Consider the following 25,879-nt stretch of genomic DNA (forward strand, 5'->3'; position numbering starts at 1 on the left):
ATACACTGATGATACTTGAGAAAACACTGTCATGAGCTGGGCTCAGTTGGATGAGATTGACGTGAGGACCGATATCCGATGGTTGTCCCAGAGTCGAGGTTGTGCGTAGCGATTGCCGAGGTTTTTACCGGAATCGTAAGGTAGCGGTTGCCAAGGTTTGTGCCGGAGTTGTGAGGTACATGGACTTTGCGGGTCCCCTATGGATTGTCTTTACCGAGATATGATGTTCCATCATCGGAGTACGTGTGTACACATCATTGCATTGCATTGACATTCTATACATTATTGCATTGCATTGCACTATGGCTTTTATTGTGATATTCTTGTGATGAATTTGTGATACACGGATTCGGAGTGAGTATTTGAGACTTGACTCAATTGGGTTTAGATGCTATAATATAGGTGATGACGTGTACTTGGATTCTGGCTCGTGTTTGACTTATACCTTGTTGATTTACCTGCTTATCTTACTTTATTGACTTGATGTGTGTTAGCTAAACTTAGTCATCCTATGATACCTATCAGTACTTGTTGTTTGTACTGACATGCACTTGTTGCATTCTTTTATGAATGCAGAGTTCCAAATAGGATTGACTTCTGATTCTCGTGGCTGATTGCGGTGCGAGAGTTGCTGCTAAGAGTATTACAGGGTGAGCACGAGGACTTCCGCCGCCTTGGAGATTCTTCCTTTATCTATGTCTTATTTCATATTCCGAGACATATTCAAACTTTTGATGTATTTTGTTACTTTCAGACTTGTAGTATCTAGTTAAAGGCTCTTGTATGGTTAGACCAGACTCTGGGTGGATTTGATGTATTTCTTACTTCCGCACATTTCTTAATGATTATCGTCATACTTACGTGATTCTTATCTCTTCCGCTTGTTTATTTGTTTATTTATAACTTGGCAATTGTTGGGATAAGGGTTGCCTACCAAGGTGGGAAAGGTAGGTGCCCGCGCGACTTAGCTAAATTGAGTCGTGAAAGAGAGGCCAACGGTCAACCTTTACAAAAAAGACTTTGCACCTCCCACGAAATATTAATTAACATTATTGCTCTCTTTATTGTCCATCATTATTGTGACATTGATTTTTATTATTAATAAGGGCGTAATTCATGAATTATGTTCCCCTGAGTCTGTGTAACGACCCGCCCGGTCATTATTTAATACTTCGCGAACCCATGCCCAATCTAGGTCTATGATCTTAAATAGTAAGCCCCACGGGGCAGGAGATTGCTCGCTATAGTGGCCAAGGGACAGCCGCAGCGGTCCCGCTATAGCGAAGCTACGTCCGCTGCAGAGGATGTGGCGGGCCTATAGACGGGTTTAGTTCTTGATACTTAGTTTTATATTTCACCCTCTTTTTTAATAAAAGACCCTCCAAAGCTGCTATTAGGTTTTCACAAGAAGAAAAACCCTTGACACTAAGAAAAGAGGCTTTTCGAACATTCTCCACATCTTTCCCCATAACTATCATCTCTCATGGATTCGGATAAGGGCTAGGACGGCAAGTATTTCATGAAAAATTCAAGTAGTTGTTCGTCATCGAGGTAGGTTACGGTTTACTTTAGTTAGACTTCAATTAGTGAATCGTAAATACATTTAGAGTTGACGGGAGATTGCATGATTAGGTCTTTGGACACGGAGTTTGGATGGATGTATTCGCAATTTAACAAAAATTTTGTGTTAACAGTAACTAGGATAACAACAAGTGGTTAATTGAGTACTGAGTGCTACTATCGTTGATGTTTATGCGTTATATAATAGGAAGTGATTATTTTTCATGGTTAAAAAGGGTATTTCGTTGTTCAGAATATGTAATCCTAGGTATATTTGATTTCCGCATTTTTTTTCAAGTATATCAAAATTTTCATATGATTGTCATTCTTGTTAACAAAGAGGATTACATAAGGAGGATTTGAGGAAGGCATATTGGTGCTACGCCCATCAAGGGCATAATTCATGACATTGTTTTCATTCATCGGCATCATTGTATACATTGCATGTGGTCATGAGGTAATAAATGGAGCAGAAAGTCTGAGTACGTGCCAGTTGTGTTATCCGGTCGTATGGCCGAGTTAGGTTGAATGAGGTACTATTTGACAGCCAATCATTGGCAGTGATGTAAAGGTAAGTATATCTATATGATGTGGATCCGTGTCCGAGGTTCTTTCGGGAGCGGAGGATTTATGGCTGGGGTCCGATGAGTATCCGGAACAAGTGGTACATGGACACCATGATTCCCCTGCAGGTCATGACTACTGAGCAATGACATCAGTTAGCATGTATGTATAGCGTGATTAGGCCCTTGCATGGCATCTGCATTGCATTACATTCCATGCTTATATGTCCTTATGTTTGTGTGCTATCAGTCTGTTATATTGCATTGTACATCTCTTATGATTGTGTTGAGCTGTGTGAGGTGGTGATCAATATGAAGGTAAGCGTAAGAACGGAGTATTAAGGGTTAGACTTCTCGTATCGAGCCTAGTGGACAGGAGTCCCCAATAGTAGATGTGCGGTAAGTTGTTACGGGTGCATCATATCTTAGTAGATGGGATAGAAAGCTACAGGATAAAAGTTGGGAATTAGCTGTTAGTGTAATGGAGGAGATAAGATTTAATTAATTGCCTTAAGAGAATATGGAATGGGACTTCATTGACTAATCGGATAACCGGTATTACTATGGGAATAGAAGAAGCAAATAATTGGGAGTAGAAAGGTAAGTTCGTGACGGTGTAATAATATATGTTGGGAGTCTTGAGGGTCGTTGACTTATCTTCTTATCTTCTTGACTTTATATTGTGTTGCGTGAACTAATCTTAGTCGACCTATGATGCTTACCAGTACGTGTAGTGTACTAATACTACTCTTGCTACATCCTTTTTAGGTGTAGGTATGTTGCAGGTTTAAGTTAAAGTTTCTTAGTGTGGATTACCAGGCATCCTCCTACAGTCTCGCTCATCTCATTCCAGGCAGAGGCTGGGTCATTTATTTTTGTTTATCCTTGTGTAGTAGGAGCTCTTATACCTATCTAGATTAGATCCCGGAAAGCTTTCGTATTTTCTTGTATCTATAATAGAGTTTGTATGAGCATTTACATTTAAATATTGTGATCCTTAAGAAATTGTTAATTATAAACTGGCTGAATATTGGGTTGGTTGGTAAGAGTTTGCCTACTAGTTAGTAATATGGTAGGTGCTTGTATGGCCCGTAAGTTAGGGTCATGGCAGTCTGAGTTAAATAGGACCTATCATTTCATTGTAAGATACGAAATATAGAAGATGTACATATTCATATTGTACTTACATAATCTTGTTCTAATTTGTTTTATCGGAGCTTCGACTACCCACTTGCCCGGAGATTCTAGCTCAGAGGATTCTCCAAGGCTCGGGCAATTCTAACTCCTTATTTTCAATTACATTTTGCTTGTACTAATTTCTATTGGTAGTTATCTCATTACTTTAGTCATATTGATCCACGTGCCTTTAATCACGTATACAAATTCATTGTACCAATTTTCGGGTAAACAGAGTGATAATCATCAAGTTGAGCTAAAAGGCTTTCCTATGAGCTATTGAAAAAAAAATTATATATAACAAACATAACAATTAATTGTAACTAAATCGTGCATCAATATTGACATTCATGAATTCATGTAATGTTTCAGGCCTAAGAATTTCAAAAGCCACCTTTTTAAACCCCTTAACTACCCTCTCTCTTCCTCTTATCAAATCCTCTTGTTCTTTACATTTGCCGTTATTTTACATTTGACTTAGTCACTGCCTTTCCATTGTTCCTTTATCCAATTTAACATCCTCATTAAATGTATCAGTTACAACACAAATAACTATTGTTTTGGGAAGCAGTTGAAAATTCACATAAATAAATGCCTTCAAAAAGCATTCGAGTGTTAGGACTTAGGACTATGTGCACTTCTAAATAATAATGGAGTAATAATTAATGACATAAAGAAACTGAATTTATTTGGACATCAAAAGGGGGGGGGGGGGGGGAATTTTAAAAATGAGAAAAAAAGATAAATAGGAATGGTGGTGAGCGGCTTTTGGATATCAAACGGACCTCCCCGAAGGTAATTTTAATGTGGCCGATTTCCCCTCTTTTGCAATCGGTTTCCAAGCATAAAGACTATTCTTTCACAGCTAATTGTCCCTTATCTTTGATAGTAGGTTCAAAATAGTCATTTAAGTATCATTTTAACAATTTTAATCTTTTAAATTTGTCAGAAGTGAGTACTTTTGAATTAATCCTTTAAGGTAATGTAATTTTTGTTATTTTTTGTGTCTGACGTATTTTTTATATTGCAGTTTCTGAAATTTTGACAAACTTTTTTTATGTTTCTGTTTTTAAAAAAAAATCACAGTTCCTGTTAAATTTACAGTTAAAGTTCAGTAAATATTTGATGGAAATTAATATTGCTCACTTTTGGCAACTTAAAGGACCAAAACTGCCCAATTGATACTTAAGAGTCTATTTTGAACCTACTACCAAAAATAAGGGATCATTTTTGTCATTTTTTCTATATATTTCTTAGAGTTAATGGCTCCCCCCTAAAATATCGTGTTTTTGCAAATTTGATACTTAAACTATCAGGTGTTTCTGTTACCATTGAACTATAAATTTCAATGTACTTTTGTTATATATTGAATTTAAGTTAAAAAGAAAGGACACGACTGTTACAAAAAGTTCCTGAACAGTTGTACCTATTCAGGAAATATAAAACAAGTTCTACAGGAAAGAACTTCTCACTTCTGAAAAAAGAACTTTTCTTCTTTCATTCCAAAATAGAGAAAAAATCTCTTCTTCTCTGTGAAGAACTACGTTGGTAGATTCCTAATGAGAACGAAAGTGATCTTTACCGAATCTTTGGAACAATATTCTGTAACAGGTACGACTTAGATTATGAACTTTATGGTATAGTTCGTGTTTTACACATGTTATTATATTGTCGACTAGTAAAACAAATATATGGATCTTGGGAGAAGTGTGTGCTCTTAGATAGTTGTATTTTCCTTCATCGATATATGCGCCAGAATTATTTGTTCCCTCTGTTTTGCAAAAACGATTTCAAAAGAAATTGAAGAAGGAACTTCTCTTTATTGCCATGCGTGATGGTTGTGAACTAATGCCAAGTTTTGCTGACATGATTTTCATTGGCCAAAAACTAACAGTAGGGTTGTCATTTTTTTTAATAATTGTGGGTTACACCACAGCCATTGTTTGGTGAAAAAAGTAAGAAGGATTTTCATGACTCTTAATTGGTGTCTCTAACAAGTTTTTTCTAAATTGAAGGATTGACAATTTAGGATCGGTTCTTATGATTAGGAAGTTTCTTCTCACTGCTAATGTTAGTAATTATATAATAAAAGTTTTTATTTTAAAAAGGACACTTTTTTCGCTTCTTTGGTTTAATTGTGACAAGAATTAATCAAATTCTTTGAAGTTTTTCCCCATTCATTGGTTTCTGGAATGTTTTAAAGTACGTTATATGAAGAAACTTATTCTTCTCACAGTTTTATTCTATTTCAATGAGATTAAAAGCATGCAGAAAATTTCTTATGCTATATCGACTGAAGAATGGTTCTTAATTGCTAGACCTATTTTTTAATCTCATAAAAGAAAGCTCTTTTATAAAACTTTGTTGTCACTACTTTTAGTATATGCAAGGGGGTATATATAGATATTTATATTTGCGGTGACTACTATATTTTTCTGCATGTGTTACAAAAATGTAAAGATGCATTTAATTTGTAAAATTGCTTATGAGATATTATATTCGTATAAGTATGTGTATTTGTACGAATGATGGAATCACTGATTGATTGTTTAGTCTTAAATTTAAGTAATTAAGACAAGGGTACATTAAATAATTAATTATATTATATTTATTAAATATTAGAATTTCGGATAATGATCGGGAACATAGTGAACTTTCGATTCCAGATCTAATGTGACATAAATTTAATATAGTTAATTAGTTTAAGGATTAGTATGTATATGAATTTTAGGCTAAAGAATGTACATAGAGTGTCTCAAATAGTTTACACTTTATTAATAATATGTCAACTGCTACGAGAATATTAGTCTCCGAGTTTAACATAAGTGAAAAGCTAAACGGGGACGTAATATCCAGTATATCCTAGAAGAGCAAAAGGCTCTTAAGGCTTTAGATGTGGCTATGATGCCTCATAATGTATCTTGTTTGTATTTTGGCACATCGAGATATGACATTGGTTATTTCTATGATGGTTTTTGTGTACTAGATATTATTTATAATTCCAGTAAGAATATTTATTTGTGTCTATCTGCGTCATGTGTTGATGCGAATATGCAGTATGCTAGATTTGACCTTAGTGGTTAACAACGAAAGAATTGTTTAGCCAAATAAGGTTTACTTGGTGCTATAGATAAAGTAGATTTGTCTACTTATTCATATTGTCTAGCTTAAAAAAAAACATTTGAAAAAAGTTAATACGACGATCCTCCATTACAATTTATTACATCTAACATCAGTGATACGAACAAATGCAATTTCTTTTAAGTTATCGAATGTTATTCCATGTGAGTTGTGGAAAAACAAAATCTTATTTGAGTTTTTTTTAGCTCTTTGATTTGTGCTGTTTTTGTTCATACTTTTTTCCCCACATGAAAAATTAGGTCCAAGGGGAAGGACATGTATCTTTCTATGATACTTTGTACAGTATAATAGTTATGTGTTCATAGGTGTACAACATAATGGTACCGTAACTAAAATTGAATCATGTGATGTTGCATTCCAGAGAATGTGTTTTACTAAGTAGGCTGGGATAGGTCATGACTTATCTCTTTATGAAACTACAGATTGAATTGCTTCTGCTGTATATATCGAATGAATTTAGGTGGATTCAGTTGGTGATAATGGATATGTTCCTATCACACCAATATACCATCAAAAGAGAATCCATTTAATATTGTTGGTCCCAGTGGGAGTATGTCACGACCAAACTCGTGGGTCGAGCGGGCACCCACACAAACCCTCCTGGTGGGAGAACCCTTCCCTTTCACTACCAATTATTAGAATTATCATGTGGAAGATTTAATTTTATAAGCAGTCTCAAAATCATCTATATAACTAAGTGTAGAATAAATACTACAACATCCCCAGGGAATCTAGTCTGTAACAGTACAAGAGATACTGAACTACAAGTCTGGAATAACTATAAGTCTCGTAATGCAAATACTGCCTCAGAATACAAGAGAAGACAAGTAATACGAGAGGAGTCTCCGAGCTGCGGAAGTCCATCAAGTAGCTCACTGTTGAAACTCAGCAAACTGATGTCGGATCACTCGCGAGATGCAGAAGTAGAATCTGAGCCGAACTCTGCACTCAGAAAGATCACAACAAGGTAGTATTAGTACAAACATTATGTACTGGTAGGTATCATAGGCCGACAACAATTAGTTCACATATATGAAGAAAGAAATCAACAAATAGACATGTAAGTAATCAAATATAGTCACTAAGCACATTTTTTGTAAGACTTGCTATAATATGAATCACAATGGATCTCAATAGTCTACAGTCATAGCCTAGGCGGAAACCTCTAGTCCTCGAATCCATCAAGCGTCGAGTTTATTAATTAACAAGCACACAATAACTCAAATGAATTATCAACCAAGGAATCATGCGGAAACGTACCATGCAATGCAACAAATGCAACAACCAGAATCAGTGATATAAGTAGAGGTAATATGAATGCAGGTGCGATGTAATGCAATGCACTGACCAACTGTCTCATACTGTACACACATACTACGGAAGGATAACCTCCACGTCTTGATGGTCATGACCCATGATGGACCCGCGAAGTCCATGTACCAGTCACTCTATACACAGTCCAAAGATGACTTCCGTAACTAGCCACTCCGCACACAGCCCAGAGGTGACTTTCATCTTTCACTTCCTTATCATATGTTTCCATAATTTTTTTTCCATCGATTTCTCCATTGGAACCACATCACAATACCATGAGAAATGGAGGATGAAATGCATGCATGAATGTCGAATTCAACTATAATCATGAGGTGAATAACCATAACAACATTCGTAAATCAACTGCCAATACAAAATTTATCCCCAAACCTATGCAATGCCCCATCCGAACAATTTCCCTTCGGACCACATAGGTAACATCAAATAATATATGCATGAGATGCCATATGAAATATGCATGTAGCAACACCACAATAAGAAGCCTCGGATGTTTCACTTCCTCACTTACCATCATCAGTATCAAGTCACAGTTTAAACCAATATATCAGATGAAATAAGAATGCATGATATCAACATCAAGTGTAATCATAATCCAATCTCATTCGTGCCTCTACATGGCACACACCACAATACTAATCCTGAATCAATGTCCTTCCCTTTATTAATGATAAATGACTAGATAAGTGAGAGATGAATGTATCACAACCATAACATAGCAAATAAGCAACAAGCCCAACACCACACACATGGCAACAAGTCAAATCACAATAAACAAGGCGACAAGCCCAAAAGGCCTTCAACAATACCAACCTAAGAATATCCATCCCAACTTCATACCCGAAGGCTTAACATGATTTCTCTGTCAATAACTAACTTTTACATATGCTTCGCTAACTGAAGTCTAACCGAAAGGTAAGTCGTAATCTACCTCGATGTCGAGTTGGTGCCACGAACCATCAAATATGAGCCTTGCCCTTCCGAAGAGCCTCCGAATACTCAATGTCTAGTCATTATCAAATCTAAATTAGAAACAGGTAATAACGGTACCCATATTGCTATACATTCGTTCGAATTGAAAATCAACTAAGAAAAGAGGGAAATTGGATCCACAAGGGTAGAACGGATATTTCAAGAGTGGAATTGGTAACCCAATGTTCTAGAAGTTCAATTCTACTCTCCAATTGCTTCAATTCTACTCTCCAATTGCTAATTAAGCTCAATTACTGATCAATTCCATCATTCAAAACATAACCCCCAAATTAGGCATAAACCCTAACTAACCATAATCAATTTCTTAGTATAGGTTAGAGATTCAAGCTTATAATCCATTAATTCATGAAAGACCATCTTAATATTAGCAAGATTCACCAATTAAACTGCAGTCAAACCTCTTTATAAATGAAACCAAAAATACTTGTTAATTTTAAAATCCCAATTGATTTTCATAGTTCATTAATTAAAAATTGAAAAGACTAATAAATTACTAAGAAATTCATAACTAGTTATATCATACTGATAAAGAATTAAAATCTAAGGAACATATGCATTTAAAATTAATTGAAAATTTAAATTTTCAAGTTTGATGTAAGAATTCTAAAATTGTAGATTGTTTTATAAATTCCAGTCTCTTAGTAATAATATAACGTTTGAACTGACGAAGATTTTTGTTCAAACTTTCAGCAAAAGGGAATTCAATAGCTTTCCCTTGAAGGCTGTATAAGAACTTAATAGTATAATTGAAGATTTTTAGATATTCATACTTGAAATTTACTATGAACATGACATTAATGATGATTATCGTAAATATTTTAATATTTTATTTTATAGATGATATATTTCTTACAAAATATTATTACACAATATTTGAGTGTGGCTGTTATGGAGAGATAATTTTACAAAGAATGTACCCCTATAATGAATACCATTCTTTGTTATAGGCAGAATGCTATTATAGAGAAGTAAAATATAACCTAAAACATCGGTTCCGAAGAAAATCCGGCCCTTATTGTGAAATGCTGTTATAACGAATGGAAATTATAGAGAGGTTTGACTGTATTTAAGGCCTAGAATTCATTTCTAAAGTTAAGGTTGGAACTCATCTTCTCCAACTAGTCCCCATTCATTTCCACCATTAATTCAAGATTAAGAAGAGTAGATAATCACAAGATAAGATAAAGGAACTTACCCCAAGGTGAAACAACTTCAAAGACTCTTCAATTCTCCCTAATGCTCTCTAAACCAAAGATTTAGTGATTAGGAGGGATGGATTCGAAGTTAGAAATAAAAAGGGTTTTCTGATTCAGCGTTCCCACTTCAACGAGCAAAGGACCCGCTACAGCGGTCTCGCCTCGACGGAGAATCGTCCGCTGGGGCGGACCTCATTAAAAATTCAAGAACTAGCCACAATGGGCCAGGCTCCGCTGAAGCGGATCCGCTGCGGCGAAGACACTCGCTGGGGTAAGACACCAAAAATCAGAAAAATTCTGATTTTTCACCAAGTTTCACCCCAAATCCTGACATCCATCCGGGGCCTCCCAGATATAAAACAGATATGCACGCATGCATAAAATCACGCTACGAACTCACTCGTGGCCTCGAAATTCACATCAGAGGTCCATTTGACCGGGTCAACCCCTAACGGCCAAAAACCAACTTTCCAACCATTAGCACAAAATGCCCCGAGTGCCTCGGGAACCAAACTGAATACCCAACCAAGTCATAATCGACCCTCCGGACATCACGAAATTAATGAATTTTTGAAAAAGGTCTGTTTAGCCAAAAGTCAACTATTGGTCAAAAGTTTTCACTTTAAGGCTCTAATTCTCATAACTCACAATACCACTCGCCCAATTACCTCGGGAACCCTTTCACCCATCCCTATGGGTCAAATCATATTAACAGGGCTTGGGGAAGGGTCAACGGGGGTACATGGGTCAAAAGTGCAATAATGACCAAATGGATCGTTACAGAGTAACTAATTAACTGAGAATCAGTTCGTCAATCTCAGCCTCGACGCACGAGTCGTCCTTACATTCCCCCTCATCGATTTGAGATTGAAAAGGTAGCATATATAGTGAGATTGAAAAGGTAGCATATATAGTTACTCCACTTGATGAAAGGAGCTACATAGTGTAATGTATGCTCTTCTATACCCTACTAAGGATGAATATTACAACAATGGAAATTGAAATGGAGTCCATGATATCAAATCAAGTGGGAGTTTATTGAGATTTTGGATCTTAATGCTATTGGGAATAAAGGGATCTAAAACTCAAGCATAAGGATTGAAACATCATACATTCTTGATCCATAAATACTTCTATTTGTAGAGGTGAAATTTTAAGTGGGAGGATGTGTTCTCTGACTCCACCAGACAATAATACTAGAAAGCAGTTAAGATGATACAGATGTATTTCAAAGACACAGTAGAATGTTCCTTGTCTTGTCAAGGAATTGATAAGGAGATTTAGATGAGAGAAAATCTAAATCTGAGTATGTACTTCTTGTTATTAAGAATATCAAATATATTGATATTAAGTGTAATTTTGCGTCAGAGACATAGTTGTACATAGAGAAGTGAACATGAAGTACATCTCTATGCATTACTTGATTGTAGACCTATTAACAAAACTCATAGCATTGGTTGCTTATAAAAGATATGATTTTGTTGGGTTTGCGTAGTGTTGATGTATTTTTTTTAATACTTCCTGCTTATGTTCAAGTAAAACTGCATTTTGAGATAAATGTTGCCTAAATGATTCATTTTGTGTTGTTTCATATACATAAGTTGGGTTTTTATATTCAGAACATAAATTCCAATTGTAAATATGTCAGACAAACAAAAAGATTGGCCTATTCACACAGGAAATTGCCTTTATCGTCTAGGTGACTAATACTAGAGATGAACAATTATAAACTTATTATTGTCAGAAGTGATAATAAAAGAGAGCTCAAAATTTATAATACGAATGTTGTTTGTTATATGATTAATCATGTCTAATTAAATTTGATAGTCTGTCTTACTGCCAGGTGTGAGTTCTGATGGATAAAATGTATGAGTAGATTTGTGAACTCAAAGTTAGACATGAGTTGTCTGAACTATCATCTGCACAGTATTTTGATTTTCCAAAAGACATATGCTCCACGAGCAAGGAGTAAATATTGTGGTACGTGATTCATACCACGTATCCATTAGTGATCTATAAGGGCAATACAAATTTAATCTCTACTTTGTACCCTCGTGACTTTGACCAGTTTCTTGAGATTCAATTTGATGTTTGCTATATTAGGGTGTTGCCAAGAGATCATGGATGATTCGGTCTGGCGAAACATTTCTAGAAAAGCATTTCAAATTGAGATTGAGAGATTCATGTGATGAGGAAGATCATTGAGTATTTTCACATTAATTGTGTTCATTGGTCAACCATTTATGTTTGTCTTGGAGACACGAACATAATGATGAACTCAAGTTATAACAAAAGCGATAGTGAGATGTGAATGTAATAAATGATCTAGGGCATTGCATACTATAATCTACTCTAAGTTCCATTAACCGAGATGTTATATATTCCTAACAGATGTATAGCAACGAAGAGCTCGAATATGCACTGGTCACACGAGTCGTGAAGTATGAAAGTTATAAAATAGGAATGAGAGTTGACCCACCATGTGTGAGTGGGAGATGAAGGAGTTAGATTCAGGTCACCCATTTGGGTCAACCCAAATCCATATAAATATTAAATAAATATATTTAATTTAAGTTAGAAGGAAAGGACGTAACAGTTGGAAAAAGTTTTCGAACTGTTGTACCTATTCAGGCAATATAAAACAAGTTCTGCACGAAAGAACTTCTCACTTCTGAAAAAAGAACTTTCCTTCCTTCATTCCAAATTAGAGAAAAACTCTCTGCTTCTCCGTGAAGAACTACGGTGGTAGATTTCTAAGAAGAACGAAAGTGATCTTCACCAAATACTGAAACAATTTTCTCTAACATGTACGACTTAGACTGTAAATTTTACGGTATAGTTCGTGTTTTATACATGTGGCTATACTATCAACTAGTGAAACAAATATATCGATCTTGGGAGAACTGTGTGTTCTTAGATTGTTGTATTTTCCTTCAGTGACGAATTTTAGAACTAGACTCTTTCATTTTTGAAAGGTGGGAGCTTGTGGGGGTGGATCCAAGGTGTAATTATCGACCCAAATCATCAAGGGATTGCTTATTTAACATCCTATGGTGATTATACTCGATTATGATGTAATTTCATCCATGAGATCATAAGATATGTTAAATAGTAAAATTTGGGTATCTTTTTACCTAATTTTCTAAAATGGTAATTTAGGATTTGAGCATGAAACTGGATTCTAATTGAGAAATTACGCATAGAATTTAATTCTCAAGCTTATGGCTAATCCGTTCATGTAATTTATTTCGGGATTGGATCGAGTTGAAGAAGGTTGACTTTGACTTTTCTGTAAATTGAGAAAATGGACTGCCTGATCAAAATTGGCACGTTGTTCGATAATTTGTACAGATTGATTGTGATCATAGGTCATTCAGATGGAGAATTGCATAGTTCTAGGTTGGGGAGATCCTTCCAACTTCGAGGTGAGTGACACTTTAACTTTTGGATTGCTTGCTTTTTCAAAATTATGATTTGAAATGTATATTACCGCTTTCTAAATACTTGGTACAAGGTGGGCGAGCTCGTGCTAGGGTATTTGACATTAATTATTATATGAATTACTTTAGCTAGTCCTATATGATAACATCTAATGACATGATTACTTGTACTATACGTTGTACATGCCAATTGTTTGAGTTGATATTGATATCCGACTATTTGGTCTATTGTATTCCTAGCATCGGTAAAGGCTTATTAATTTAGGAATAACGAAATCTGAGTATATATAAGGGCCCATATGATTTTGATATAGTCGATTATCTGGTGTCCCCATGAATCAAACAACTGGTCTGTGTAGTGGTCCTAACCCACAAGGTCCATGGTTGTATATATGAACATAAAATTAGAGTCTAGTTAAGAAATTAATCATAGAATAGGATTCACAAGCTTATGGGTAAACCGATTGCTACATGTCATAATTTTTGTTTCATTACAGTATTGAATATATATATATATATATATCCACCCCACCCCCCCCCCCACCCCCAAACACACACACACTGTTTTGTTGTTTTCATGCATTATTTTGTAAAACTTGCTCTGAGGGGTAAGATAGAAGCACAAGTCGATGATCTCACTGAGCTTAGGCTCACCAAATTAAACTAACTGCTCTGTGCAGATCCCTCTACTAGTATTATTGGGCCTCGTTAGATTTAGTAAAGGTAAGCTGATCGCTTTCAAATCGTGGTGGCATCTCTACTCTATCATTTATCTCTTCTTTCAGTTGTTGCGTCCCTAGACTTATGTATTCCTAGACTTATGTATTTAGATTCTGCAGATTTCTTGACAGTATGTTTATGAGTTTTGAGTTGTATTTTCTGTTGTTTTACATTCTAGACTTCCGATGTTGAGATATTCTCACTTATCCATATTTAGAGACTTGAGACTTAATTACACGACGCTCATTCTCTTGGTTTGACTTTGATGGTTCACCCGGTGAGAAAAAAAATAAATTTCTAATATGCAATTCTAATGAAATAAGGAAAGAATTATAATTTAGATACAATTCTAATGAAATAAGGAAAGAATTATAATTTAGATACATAGTACAAATTTAAAAAAATGAAATTGTGTATATATATATATAAATTGTCAAATGTGAGATAATTCCCCTTTTTAACTCGTGCATAATTGTTCTAAACAGCCCGTTAAAGAGGAGTGTAATGTGTTAATAGCCTTCCACATAAAGGGTCGAAGGAAGTCAAGTAACTAGTTTGAGAGCTAGTTACAGAAGTGTTGATAATCACAATTTTGAAGGAGTATAAAGATAAATGTTATTAGCATAAAACTATTTATTAAGATAGTTAATAGTTGTCCAAATATCATTTTCATATTTAAAAAAGTGATTTAATTTTAATTATTTTGGAAACAATAACTAATTTTCAGCAGCACTAAAAGTGCCTATTTGTTAATTGGGAAAAGGGTAAAAAAAATGCCCCTCTGCTTTGGGAAAACCGCTAAAAATATCTTTCGAACTAATTTTGGGTAAAAAATACCCCTTCCATCATTAAATATTTCAAATATACCCCTGTCTTAACGGAAATCCGTAACATAACCCGATTTCATTGTTAAACCCGCTCCATTTAAAACATACCCAACTAAATAAAAAACGCATATAAGTTGCCAGCTCCTGTGCCTACTGGCTCCAGATGTAGCACTCGAGAACAAGTTGGTCGCATATGGGTTTTTTATGTAGTTGGGTCGATTTTAAATGGGAGGTTTGCGAAAGAATCGGGTTATGTTGCGAATTTCGTTAAGACGAGAATTTCAAAACTTTAATGACGGAGGGATATTTTTGATCCAAAATTAGTTCGGAGGATATTTTTAGCCCTTTTTCCAAAATAGAGGGACATTTTTGACCCTTTTCCCTTAATTTGATCCCAAAAAAGTTGGGACCAGAAAAGCGCAATACAATTGAATTTCTAAAACTTTGAAGAGGCAGCTAAAAATTATAAAAGAACTCTTGGTACTGGTAGTGTTATGAATATGGTTGTCCATTAAGTTATCATAAATAACTTAGTCATTAAGTTTCTTTTGGCCACCACGTGTATTTGGCCGCTAAACGTGGAGCCCTTTTCTAGATTGGCTTTGCCACCAATCTGATTGTTTCCCTTCTATAAATAGAAGGCTTATTTATAGATTTGAAGTGAGCTAAAAAGGAAGTAATACAACTTTACCTCTCTTTATTATTTTCTTCTGCGTACTTACTTTATAGTTTTTATTTTATAACACGTTATCAGCACGAGACTCTGTTATCTCAAGCAAATACTTTAAAAGCCTCGAAGGTATTGATTTTTTTTTTCTCTCCTTTACTAATGGCAAATCTTACTAAACGTGAATTTGTAGCCTTAGATATATCTGGAAATAGCTATATGTCATGGATTCTTGATCGAGATTCACCTTAATGCGATGGGTGCAGCCGAGACACCATCAAAGATAAATACGGCATCAAACCAAGACCGTGGCAAGGCAATGATATTCCTCCGCCATCGTCTTGATGAGAATTTGAAAATGGAATATCTCACGGTTAAAAGATCTCTTCTGTTGTGGAATGATCTAAGAGATAGATATGATCACTGAAGATGGTCATACTTCCACAAGCACGTTATGGTAGCTCCGTTTAAAAAGGCCGCAAGATTTTAAATCGTTAAGGCATATAATTCTGCAATGTTTAAAAATTATTTCTCGGTTGAAATTATGTGGTGAAAATATCAACGATGATGATATCTTGGAGAAAACATTCTCACTTTTTCCTCGAGTATGCTCTGTGACGGCGATGCGAGAAATGAAGTTCAAGAAATATTGTGAACTCATTGCATCTTTTAATTGTTGAACAACATAACGAATTATTAATGAAAAATCATGAAAGCAAGCCATTTGATCGGTGCCCCATTCCACAGTGAATGAGGCAAATTTTCGCCATTCTAGGCGTGGAAGTGGTCGTGGCTCCGGTCGTGGTCATGGTCGTGGTCGAGGAAGGAATTTTAATCATGATTCTCGTCTTGCACCAAATAATACCCTTCACACCAAGTGTAAAAGGAAGGATGAAAAGCATGAAGCGTGCAAAAGAAAAATTCGGAAAATAAATGCTTAGATGTGGAGGAAAGGGCCCTTTGGTCACGTACATCGTACGCCAAAGCACCTAGTTGAATTTGTATCCCCCCTCTCATAAAAAAAGCCGAAAAGAATGCCGAAGCAAATTTCATTTACGAAGATAATGTTGAACTCACATCTAGATGTGGCAGATTTCTTTGAACATTTGAAGGAAAAATAGATCATCGATCGGCGATGGATACGTAATAACTTAGATATTTCATAAATGTCGTTTATATTAGCTAATATGGTTATGTTTTCATAGTTATGTAAATAGAGTGTGTGTAATGCTTTGTTTAATAGTAATGTATGTTATAAAGCGTATGTAATGCTTTGTCTAATCATAATATCTACTTCGATGTTTACTTTGTCTATTCTTTCGTTTTGAAGAATATATGGAAAATCCTCGAACATTATTTGGATCAATGACCGATCATGAAGATATTTGTGTGATTGATAGTGGAACAACGCATGCTATATTCAAAGATGAGAAATATTTTTCTCACTTGCGTAGAAAAAGGAAATATTAATACAATTTGTGCAATTCGAAATTAATTGAAGGCTCGGAAGAGCTACTATATTTCTACCTAAAGGGGCGAAACTTATTATAGAAGATGCATTATTCTCTTCTAGATCCCCAAGAAACTTGTTGAGTTTCAAAGATATCGCCGTAATGGGTATCACGTCGAGACATTAAGTGTAACAAATGATGAATATCTTATTATTACAAAGAATGTCTCCGCCGTAAATATGTTTTGGAGAAATTACCAACTTTGTCTTGGCTGTACTATGCGAAATTAGTACAATTGAAACGCACTCAATCGTAAACCCGAAGTTTAACGATTCGGAACTTTTATGCTTTGGCATGACCGGATCGTCATCCTGGATTGATAATGATAAGACGAATTATTGAAAATTCAAAGTGGCATCACTTAAAACACGAAGATTCTTGACGATGAATTTTTATGTGTAGAAAAAACTGTCATCCAAGGCAAATTGATAACCAGGCCATCACCAACAGAAAGTTGACGTTGAATCTCGCTTTTCTAGAGCGTATACATGGGGATATATGTGGACCTATTCACCCATCTTGTGGGTCATTGAGATATTTTATGGTTCTAATAGATGCGTCTTGAGTGGTCATGTATGCTCTATATCGTCATAACTGGCGTTTGTGAAGTTATTGGCACAAATAATAAACAGGAGACACAGAGTTCCCGGATTATCCTATTAAGGCTATACGTCTTGATAATCTTTGGAGAATTTACATCCCAAGCTTTTTTTGATGATTATTGTTTATCGATTGGGATAAAAGTTGAACATCCGTAGCTAATGTTCCCAAAATGGCCTTCTTTGAGTCATTTATTAAGCGTTTGCAATTGATAGCAAGACCATTACTTATGAAAACACGGTTACTACCAGCCGTTTGGGGTAAATGCTATCTTACGTACGGCATCCGCCTTAAGCCTCGGCCAGAGTCATTATAATAAATACTCCCGTCACGATTAGTGTTTATCGTAGAACCAAATATTGCTTATCTCTCAAATCTTTAGTTGTCTTGTGTATGTGTGATACTGCATGACATGACTAGATAATTTGAAAAGAAGGTTAGGAATATATGTTGGGTTTGAATCACCTACGTATTCGCTACCTTGAACCATTAACGGGAGATTTATTCAACTGCACGATTTGCGGATTGTCGATTTGATGAAACAAATTTCCCACGTGTTCGGGGGAGAGAGAAAGAAGAAACCAAAAGAGAAATTGCGTGGAAAGTTTCATCACTATCTCATTTTGATCCACGTGCCCCTATATGTGAGCGGAGATCAGATCGTCAAAAACACAGAAAATAGCAAATCAAATGCCGGACGGATTTGCGGTTGAAAGAATAACTAAGTCGCATATCCCCACGGAGAATGTGCCTATTCGAATTGACGTTCCAAAGGGACAATATACTAGTGTCATAGCCTCTGAATCTCATCACGCACAAGCGTGGTGACCGTGGGCTCCCGAGGATAAAAATCTAGAAAAGAAATACAAACAATGATCGGAATGACCTTATGAAAGGATCTCTTGAAGAGGTTCAAGATCCGATTAATCACGATATTCTGAAGAAATCGGCAAACCGAGACTCCGGTGAGTAAAGAACTATCATTAAGTTTCTTGGTGATGAGGTCAATTTGAATCATTCGAAAATTGTGGTGAATAGTGTTTTTGCATATAATGTTGCACTAAATATTATGAAAGGCGGTGAGGATCGGGGAACCTCGATCCGTCGAAGAATGTCGACGAAGATATGATTGGCCAAAATGGCGAAGCAATTCAATGGTGAATTCACTTGCTAAACGTGAGGTTTTTGGACTGTGAGTCCAAACGCCTAATGGTGTAAAACCGGTTGGCCACAAATGGGTCTTTGTACGGAAAAGAAATGAGAGAAATGAAATTGTACGATACAAAGCACGCCTTGTTGCACAAGGATCTCTCTCGAACCGGCATTGACTATGAAGAAACGTATTCACCGATTATGGATGCTATAACATTTCGATACCTTATCGGTTTAATTTGTATATTAAACCTCAAATACGTACGATGGATGTGGTTACGAACTTATCTTTATGGCTCACTTGATAATGAAATTTATATGAAAATCACGAAGGATATAAAATGCCCGAAGCATTTGGTTTAAAGTCTCGGGAAATGTATTCAATCGGATTACAAAGATCATTATATGGTTTAAAACAATCGAGGCGCACGTGGTATAATCGCTTAAGTGAGTACTTGATAAATGAAGGATACACAAATGATGCCATTTGTCCACGTGTTTTTATTAAGAAAACAAAATCGGGGTTCATTATACTTGCCGTTTATGTTGATGACATAAATCTCGTTGGAACTCCGGAAAGAGCTCGAACAGGCGATTGAATATTTGAAGGAAGAATTTGAGATGAAAGATCTCGGAAAAGACAAAGCTCGTCTTGGTGCACAAATTAAACATTTCACAAAGGATCTTTATCCATCAATCTCATTTATATAGAGAAAGTTTTAAAGCGGTTTTACATGGACAATGCGCATCCTTTAAGTACTCACATGGTTGTTCGCTCACTTGGTAGCAAAGATCCATTCAGACCTCGCAGAAGAAAACGAAGAGCTACTTGGGCAAATTGGTACCATATCTTAGTGCAATAGGTGCACTTATGTATCTTGCTAATGCTATAAGACTACATAGCATTTTTCGTTAATTTGCTAGCAAGATATGGCTCTTTCTCCTTACACGGAGGCATTGGAACGGGATTAACATATATTGCGATATCCGCTGAACTAGCGATATGGGTACGTTTTATACTAACAAAGGTAGTACGTATCTTGTTAGTTATGCAGACGCGTGTTATTTATCCGATCCACATAAAGCTCGATCTCAAACAAAGCTATCTTTGTTTACACATACGAATGCGCTATATCATGGCGATCGACAAGCGATCCGTGTTGCTACTTCTTCAAATCAGCGCCGAGATAATCGCTATTCATGAAGCAAGTAGAGAATGTGTGTGGTTGAGATCGGTGATCCATTTCATTAGAGAAAGATGTGGCTTGAAGTGTGATACAAAAATACCTACAAGATTATATGAAAGACAATGCGCATGCATAACTCAACTAAAGGGGCTTCGTACAAAGGAGATAGAACAAGACATTTCACCAAAGTTATTCTTCACACATGATTGAAAAATGGTGATATTGATGTACAACAAACTGATTCAGTGACAATCCTTGCAGTTGTTCACCAAAACTGCAACTTCAACTCTTGAGAAGATGATATATTCAAGATCGGGAATGCGAAGACTCCACATCTCAATCGTGGTCTTGATCGGGGGGGAGTGTATCACGCGCTACACTCTTTTTCCTATCCAAGGTTTTGTCTGGTTTCCGGGTTTTCTTGGCAAGGTTTTCAATGAGGTAGCCCTCAAAGATATGTATACGCGTTTCTTTTTCCTTCATTAAGGCTTTTTCCCGTAGGGTTTTTTCCTAATAAGGTTTTAATGACACATCATCTAACTAATGGACATCCAAGGGGGAGTATTATGAATATGGTTGTCCATTAAGTTATCATAAATAACTTAGTCATTAAGTTTCTTTTGGCCACCACGTGGCTTGGCCACTAAACGTGGAGCCTTTTCTAGATTGGCTTTGCCACCAATCTGATTGTTTCCCTTCTATAAATAGAAGGCTTATTTATAGATTTGAAGTGAGCTAAAAAGGAAGTAATACAACCTTACCTCTCTTTATTATTTTCTTCCGCTTACTTACTTTATAGTTTTTATTTTATAACAGGTAGGTCTTTTTCTTCTTTTTTCTTTTTCCTGGTAGCTTCCCTTCCAAGTACCAATTCTATCCATTGTACAAAAGTGATTGCTTTGACATTGTGCTGAGTGTCACATGTGTGAGAGAGAGAGTAACGCAGTGATTAAAGGGGCGATAAATGAATGAGAACCGACCCGCCTTCCCTTGTTTCTCTCACTATTGACTCTGCCCTTGTCAATATTTCCTCTTATTCTGATCTCTCTTTCTTGCCTGAACACATTCTTCATGACCTTTTTCTGGTAACCCCACTTTACACTTGTTTGTTTTTATGAGTTTTTTTTTCTACACTCAATCTGATGTAAGTTTCAATCCCTTTGCTTTTTTTTTTTCTTTATTTAACTTGGTTGTGCTATGATCTGATTCTTGATGCATTTCTAGGTTTTTTTCTTTTGTGGGTTCTTTCTATCATATCTTTCAGTTATATAAATATATACTTAACAGTTCCTTCTTTTCTGGCTTCTTTTTGAAGTCGGTGCGGAACTATCGAAATGTAAATTAAAGGAAACAGATCTGTGGCTTGCACTTGTTATGCATCTATTATTTGCTGTTTGCTTTTGTAATTTATGGGTTTTGCATCTTTCAATTTGGGCATATTTTGTGTAATTTTTCTGTGATGTGATCTGATTTTTTCCTTTTTTGGGTATTTCCCTTCGTGGATTCCCCTTTGTTATCGTGTTGTAAATGGTATTCAGTTATCATCAATGCTGAAAGAATTTTGTAAAGAGTTCTGAGTTTTTTTTTTTTTTTTTTTTTTTCATTTTGACTGTTATTATGTGATATATCTATCCAGATCCAAAAGAGAAAGAATGTGGTGTTTTTATGTTTGAGCTTGTACTTCGATAATTATCGGATTCATCAGACTTTTTTTGCTTAACAAGATGATCGTAATTCACTTCTTTTTTTATTTTATTTTTTCGAAGCATGATCTTAATTCAGCAATGTGTTGTTCAGACTTTGTCATGTAAGAGTAGGAGAATATTCCCTTCTACATTTTGACCTAGCCCTACACAGCGTATTAATTAAATACGGGGTTGTGATAACTAGTTTTTTAATTTTGGTTTGTCGTATCTGCCGAGGGTCTATCGGAAACAGCCTCTCTACCCCCTCAAGGGCAGGGGTAAGTTCCGTGTACACCTCAACCTCACCAGACCTCACTTGTGGGCTATGTTGCTTGGACTCTTCAAAAATGTTGCCGCACCTGTGTCGGATCCTTCAAAAATGCACTACGTTTGGAGGATCCGGCACGCACCCATCGACATTTTTGAAGAGTCTGAGCAACATCTTGTGGGACTATATTGGGTATGTTTTTGTTTTCTTCTCGTATCTAATGTTTATCTAAAGAATGTCGGCTATTTTTTTGGCACATCGGTATGTCCAGTCTACATGATTGCCAATGCTGTGTGAAAGGTGGAATAGAAATTGAATGATTAAAGTAGCTAAAAATGATATTGTTGGTTATCGTTTCTTTCCTTTTTTGGGACAATCAGTAATTAGAAGACATTTAACATTTATACCCTAACTGGTGCTTTCTTTTTCTCTTGGGGTGGGGGGGTGCTCATTTGGAGGGAGTAGCTTTGGAGAAATACTCTTTGAATGTTTCTTTTAAAAAAAAGAGTGACTTGCAGAAGATTATATAAGCACTTCAACAATTTGTGGAATTATTATTTTGTAAAAGACATGTTTAATTTGGTAAATTTACCTAAACAATTTACATATTGATTTGATGGTTGGGCTAAATGATCTATAGAATTGATACATAAGTTTTGACAAGAGAAAAGTAGTTTCTTTGGCTCAGTTTGAGCTTTTCCAGAAGCGCTTCCTTTCTCAAAATTTCTGCTAACCTAAAGTATATCTAAACTTTATGAGAACCCCGAGGTTTTTGAATGGTAAAAATAGTCATTTGTCAAATATATAGCATTTTCCAAGTGATCATTAAGGAGCTTGATTGCATTTATTTACTGAATGTGTATGATTTAGAGAAAGTAGCTTGCCTACTGCAAGATGGGCATGAATAGTTTTATACACATGTATGTGAAAAAAACAGTGCCCACTAAAATCTCTTTCCATGTTACAAACACTTAATCAAACCTGTACCTCACATGGTCATAGTTGTCTCGCTGCTTCAAATTATCAACTATGACCAAGTAATGGGAAATTATACCTGAACCTGACAACCAACTTTTAGCTCCAACTTTGGTATCAGGCTATCAGCAGCTAAAGCAGAGCAAATTATACCTCTTCTTTGTTTTGATTCAGTATCTGGGAGACAAAAATAGTCTGGTCGTTTAAAGACTAGATTATCAGGATAACTGATGGATGGCAAATAATAGTTGCATTAGTTAACTTGTTCTGGATAAATTTTGCAGCATTTAGTTATATAGATTTTGACTGTGGTTGGGTTGGCATTTTCCCATCTTTGCCCTAAAAGGGCTGAACTCAAACAGTGAAAAGAAATCAGATACTATTACCATCTGCATGGACCTTCCCATGAGCTGTTGCAGAGTTACTTTGTTTTGGTCCATATCAAGAGAAGTAGGCATCTGTAATGCACAAATTAAAAATTGAGTAAGGGTCTTAATCGTTGGAGTAGCTGATGTGCCTGAATTCTGAACTAGGCGATACATGTTTTATCCTTCTGCAGTTACTTGTCCATAGTTGTGTGATTGCGCCACTTCTCCACTCTAGTGCTACTCTTTACACGTTAGTACTTCAACCTGTAAAACTATGGCAGGCCATATTTTTGTATTCAAAGTGGTATTCACCGAGTAAAATTAGGAGGCAAATCTCATATCTGCGCTTCTTTCTGCACTTAACAATATGGCACTGTCTGAACTTCTACAGCGTACAGATTGTAGACTGTACCAATTTAGTAGCGGTGGACTCTTAATGCAGTTACTGCTCCTTAAGTTCATTAATAATGCAATTATTAAATGTCCGAATGAGAACTGGAAAACCTCTCATTGGCAGATCTAATCATGACAAACTCTATAAATTTTTGTGAAGATCCATCTACTTGATCACGTTGGAGTAGGTTCACATGTGATAACAGTCTTAACTTTCTGTTCTTGGCAGAGGACATTGAGAGCTGGCAAGCTAAATGAAAAGATTTTGAAGGTGTTTATTGCAACTGGAAAAGAAGAAATCCTCTCACTAATTGCTTCATTTAACATCCGTTGTGTTGTTACTCCTGTGCTTCCTACTAGTAAGTTTTTTGTTTTTAAATCCTTCTGTAGCATCATGATTCAAGATGTAATCTTTATTACTGTATATTTCAGGATGCTCTGAGAAATTCTGATATTGTTTAGTAGCAAGCAATTATTGCAAAAGATTCTTGCCATTTCTCAAGACAACAAAGCCTGTTCTTGCTTTTGTTCATTGCTAGCCTTAAAAAATGTCTCAATTCAGCGTCAAAGATGATGAGGTAGATATTGTGATTGCTGCAATTGAACCAGATCTTACTTCGTTTCTGGAAGAATGGAGAGCAGTATTCTCCCGATTTCACCTGATAATTATCAAAGATCCTGACCTCAAAGAAGAACTTAAAATTCCCGGTGGATTTAATTATGATACCTATACAAAAGCTGATATTCAACGAATTATTGGACCTTTGAATGCTGTAACTTTCTCTGGTTACTCATGCCGATATTTTGGCTATCTCTTGTCAAAGAAGAAATATATCATCTCATTAGATGCTGACTGCATTCCAGCTAAGAATAATGAGGGTATCCAAGTCGATGCCATCGCCCAGCATATCAATAACCTCGCAAATCCTGCCACCCCATTTTTCTTTAATACCCTCTACGATCCTTACTGTAAAGGAGCTGATTTTGTTCGCGGCTACCCATTTAGCTTGCGAAGTGGTGTCTCGTGTGCTCTGTCATGTGGACTGTGGCTTAATTTAGCAGATCTTGATGCACCTACACAAGCCCTCAAGCCGGCGCTGAGGAACACTCGATATGTTGATGCTGTCCTCACTGTACCAGCTAGGTCCCTGATGCCTCTCAGTGGAATCAATATAGCGTTTGATCGTGAGTTGGTGGGACCTGCTTTGCTGCCATCTTTCAGGTTGGCAAAAGAAGGAAAGTTCAGGTGGGAAACTGTGGAGGATATATGGACCGGTATGTGTGTTAAGGTCGTATGTGATCACTTAGGATATGGTGTGAAAACTGGGCTTCCATACGTGTGGAGGAAAGAAAGAGGCGATGCCATAGAGAGTTTGAAGAAAGAGTGGGAGGGGGTGAAGCTGATGGAAGAAGTTGTTCCATTCTTTCAATCAATGAGATTGACTCCGGCTGCAAAAACGGCAGAAGATTGTGTGATTGAGATTGCAGCAGCCGTGAAGGAGCAGCTGGGGCGAATAGATCCTGTGTTCACCCGTGCAGCTGATTCCATGGTCGAGTGGGTGCAGCTCTGGAAGACAGTCAAAACCCAAGCGTAATCTAGTCTTGCTTGGTGAAGTTTCATATTATTTATTTACTTCCAGTATCCTTAAAAGGCATGTACATTTATTCCAGACGGTTCTCCTTAAACTGATGCATAATATAGACAAGTTTCAAATGTTACCTAGGCTGACCAAGATTTGAAAATAATGTTTTCTTGGTTTACATTCTGGCTCTCTTAATGCTTGGTTCATTTTATGTGAGACTCAACAGGAAAGGGGAAATAAACGGTGTAATGCTTGCTGCTTCTGTTTCTTCTTGCAAGTACATACCTTAGTGTCGGCTTGTAGATTTACACAGCATATTTTTACTCCACAAATATGCTGTATAAAAGCTCAAATCGGTTTATGCTTGCAGTCCTCTATTCTATGAATGACTAAACCATATGGTTATTATGGTATACAAAGCCTGACCACTAAGGTAAGAGATGAAATGTGTTTGGCTTAATCTTTCTTTGGTTAACAAGTTAGGGAAATGAAAAATAGAATTCCCAACAGTTTGTGCTTTTACGAGTTGGAAATTTGAAGGA

At 36.2% G+C, this 25,879-nt stretch overlaps 1 protein-coding gene and 1 long non-coding RNA gene across 4 annotated transcripts; one reads left to right on the plus strand and one right to left on the minus strand.

Annotated features, from left to right (window-relative positions):
- The first annotated feature begins 20,900 nt into the window (after positions 1-20,900).
- LOC132059544 (probable UDP-arabinopyranose mutase 5) lies at positions 20,901-25,599 on the plus strand. 3 transcript variants are annotated; one of them, XM_059452173.1, is made up of 3 exons: positions 20,901-21,150; positions 23,984-24,117; positions 24,317-25,599. In XM_059452173.1, exons 1-3 carry the CDS (start codon positions 21,034-21,036, stop codon positions 25,347-25,349), a joined length of 1,284 nt encoding a protein of 427 aa, XP_059308156.1. In that variant the 5' UTR covers positions 20,901-21,033; the 3' UTR covers positions 25,350-25,599. The 3 variants fall into 3 exon arrangements, with proteins under 3 accessions (XP_059308156.1, XP_059308154.1, XP_059308155.1); XM_059452171.1 differs by having other exon boundaries at positions 20,996-21,209; positions 23,984-24,113; positions 24,187-25,599; XM_059452172.1 differs by having other exon boundaries at positions 21,039-21,150; positions 23,915-24,113; positions 24,187-25,599.
- LOC132059546 (uncharacterized) lies at positions 21,225-21,508 on the minus strand. The gene is made up of 2 exons (XR_009415631.1): positions 21,435-21,508; positions 21,225-21,367 (listed from the first exon to the last, which is right to left on the minus strand). It is a non-coding gene; the product is annotated as an uncharacterized LOC132059546 (long non-coding RNA).
- Positions 25,600-25,879: the final 280 nt, after the last annotated feature.

This window comes from Lycium ferocissimum, chromosome 6 (assembly GCF_029784015.1).
Source record: "Lycium ferocissimum isolate CSIRO_LF1 chromosome 6, AGI_CSIRO_Lferr_CH_V1, whole genome shotgun sequence".
NCBI classification, from domain to species: domain Eukaryota; kingdom Viridiplantae; phylum Streptophyta; class Magnoliopsida; order Solanales; family Solanaceae; genus Lycium; species Lycium ferocissimum.

Bases quoted from the DNA above. Each gene is read 5' to 3' on its own strand.
- LOC132059544 (XM_059452173.1), top strand. From the start codon at position 21,034: ATGAGAACCGACCCGCCTTCCCTTGTTTCTCTCACTATTGACTCTGCC. The intron at 21,151-23,983 runs GTAACCCCACTT...TGTTCTTGGCAG, and splicing joins TTCTTCATGACCTTTTTCTG to AGGACATTGAGAGCTGGCAA. The intron at 24,118-24,316 runs GTTTTTTGTTTT...GTCTCAATTCAG, and splicing joins CCTGTGCTTCCTACTAGTAA to CGTCAAAGATGATGAGGTAG.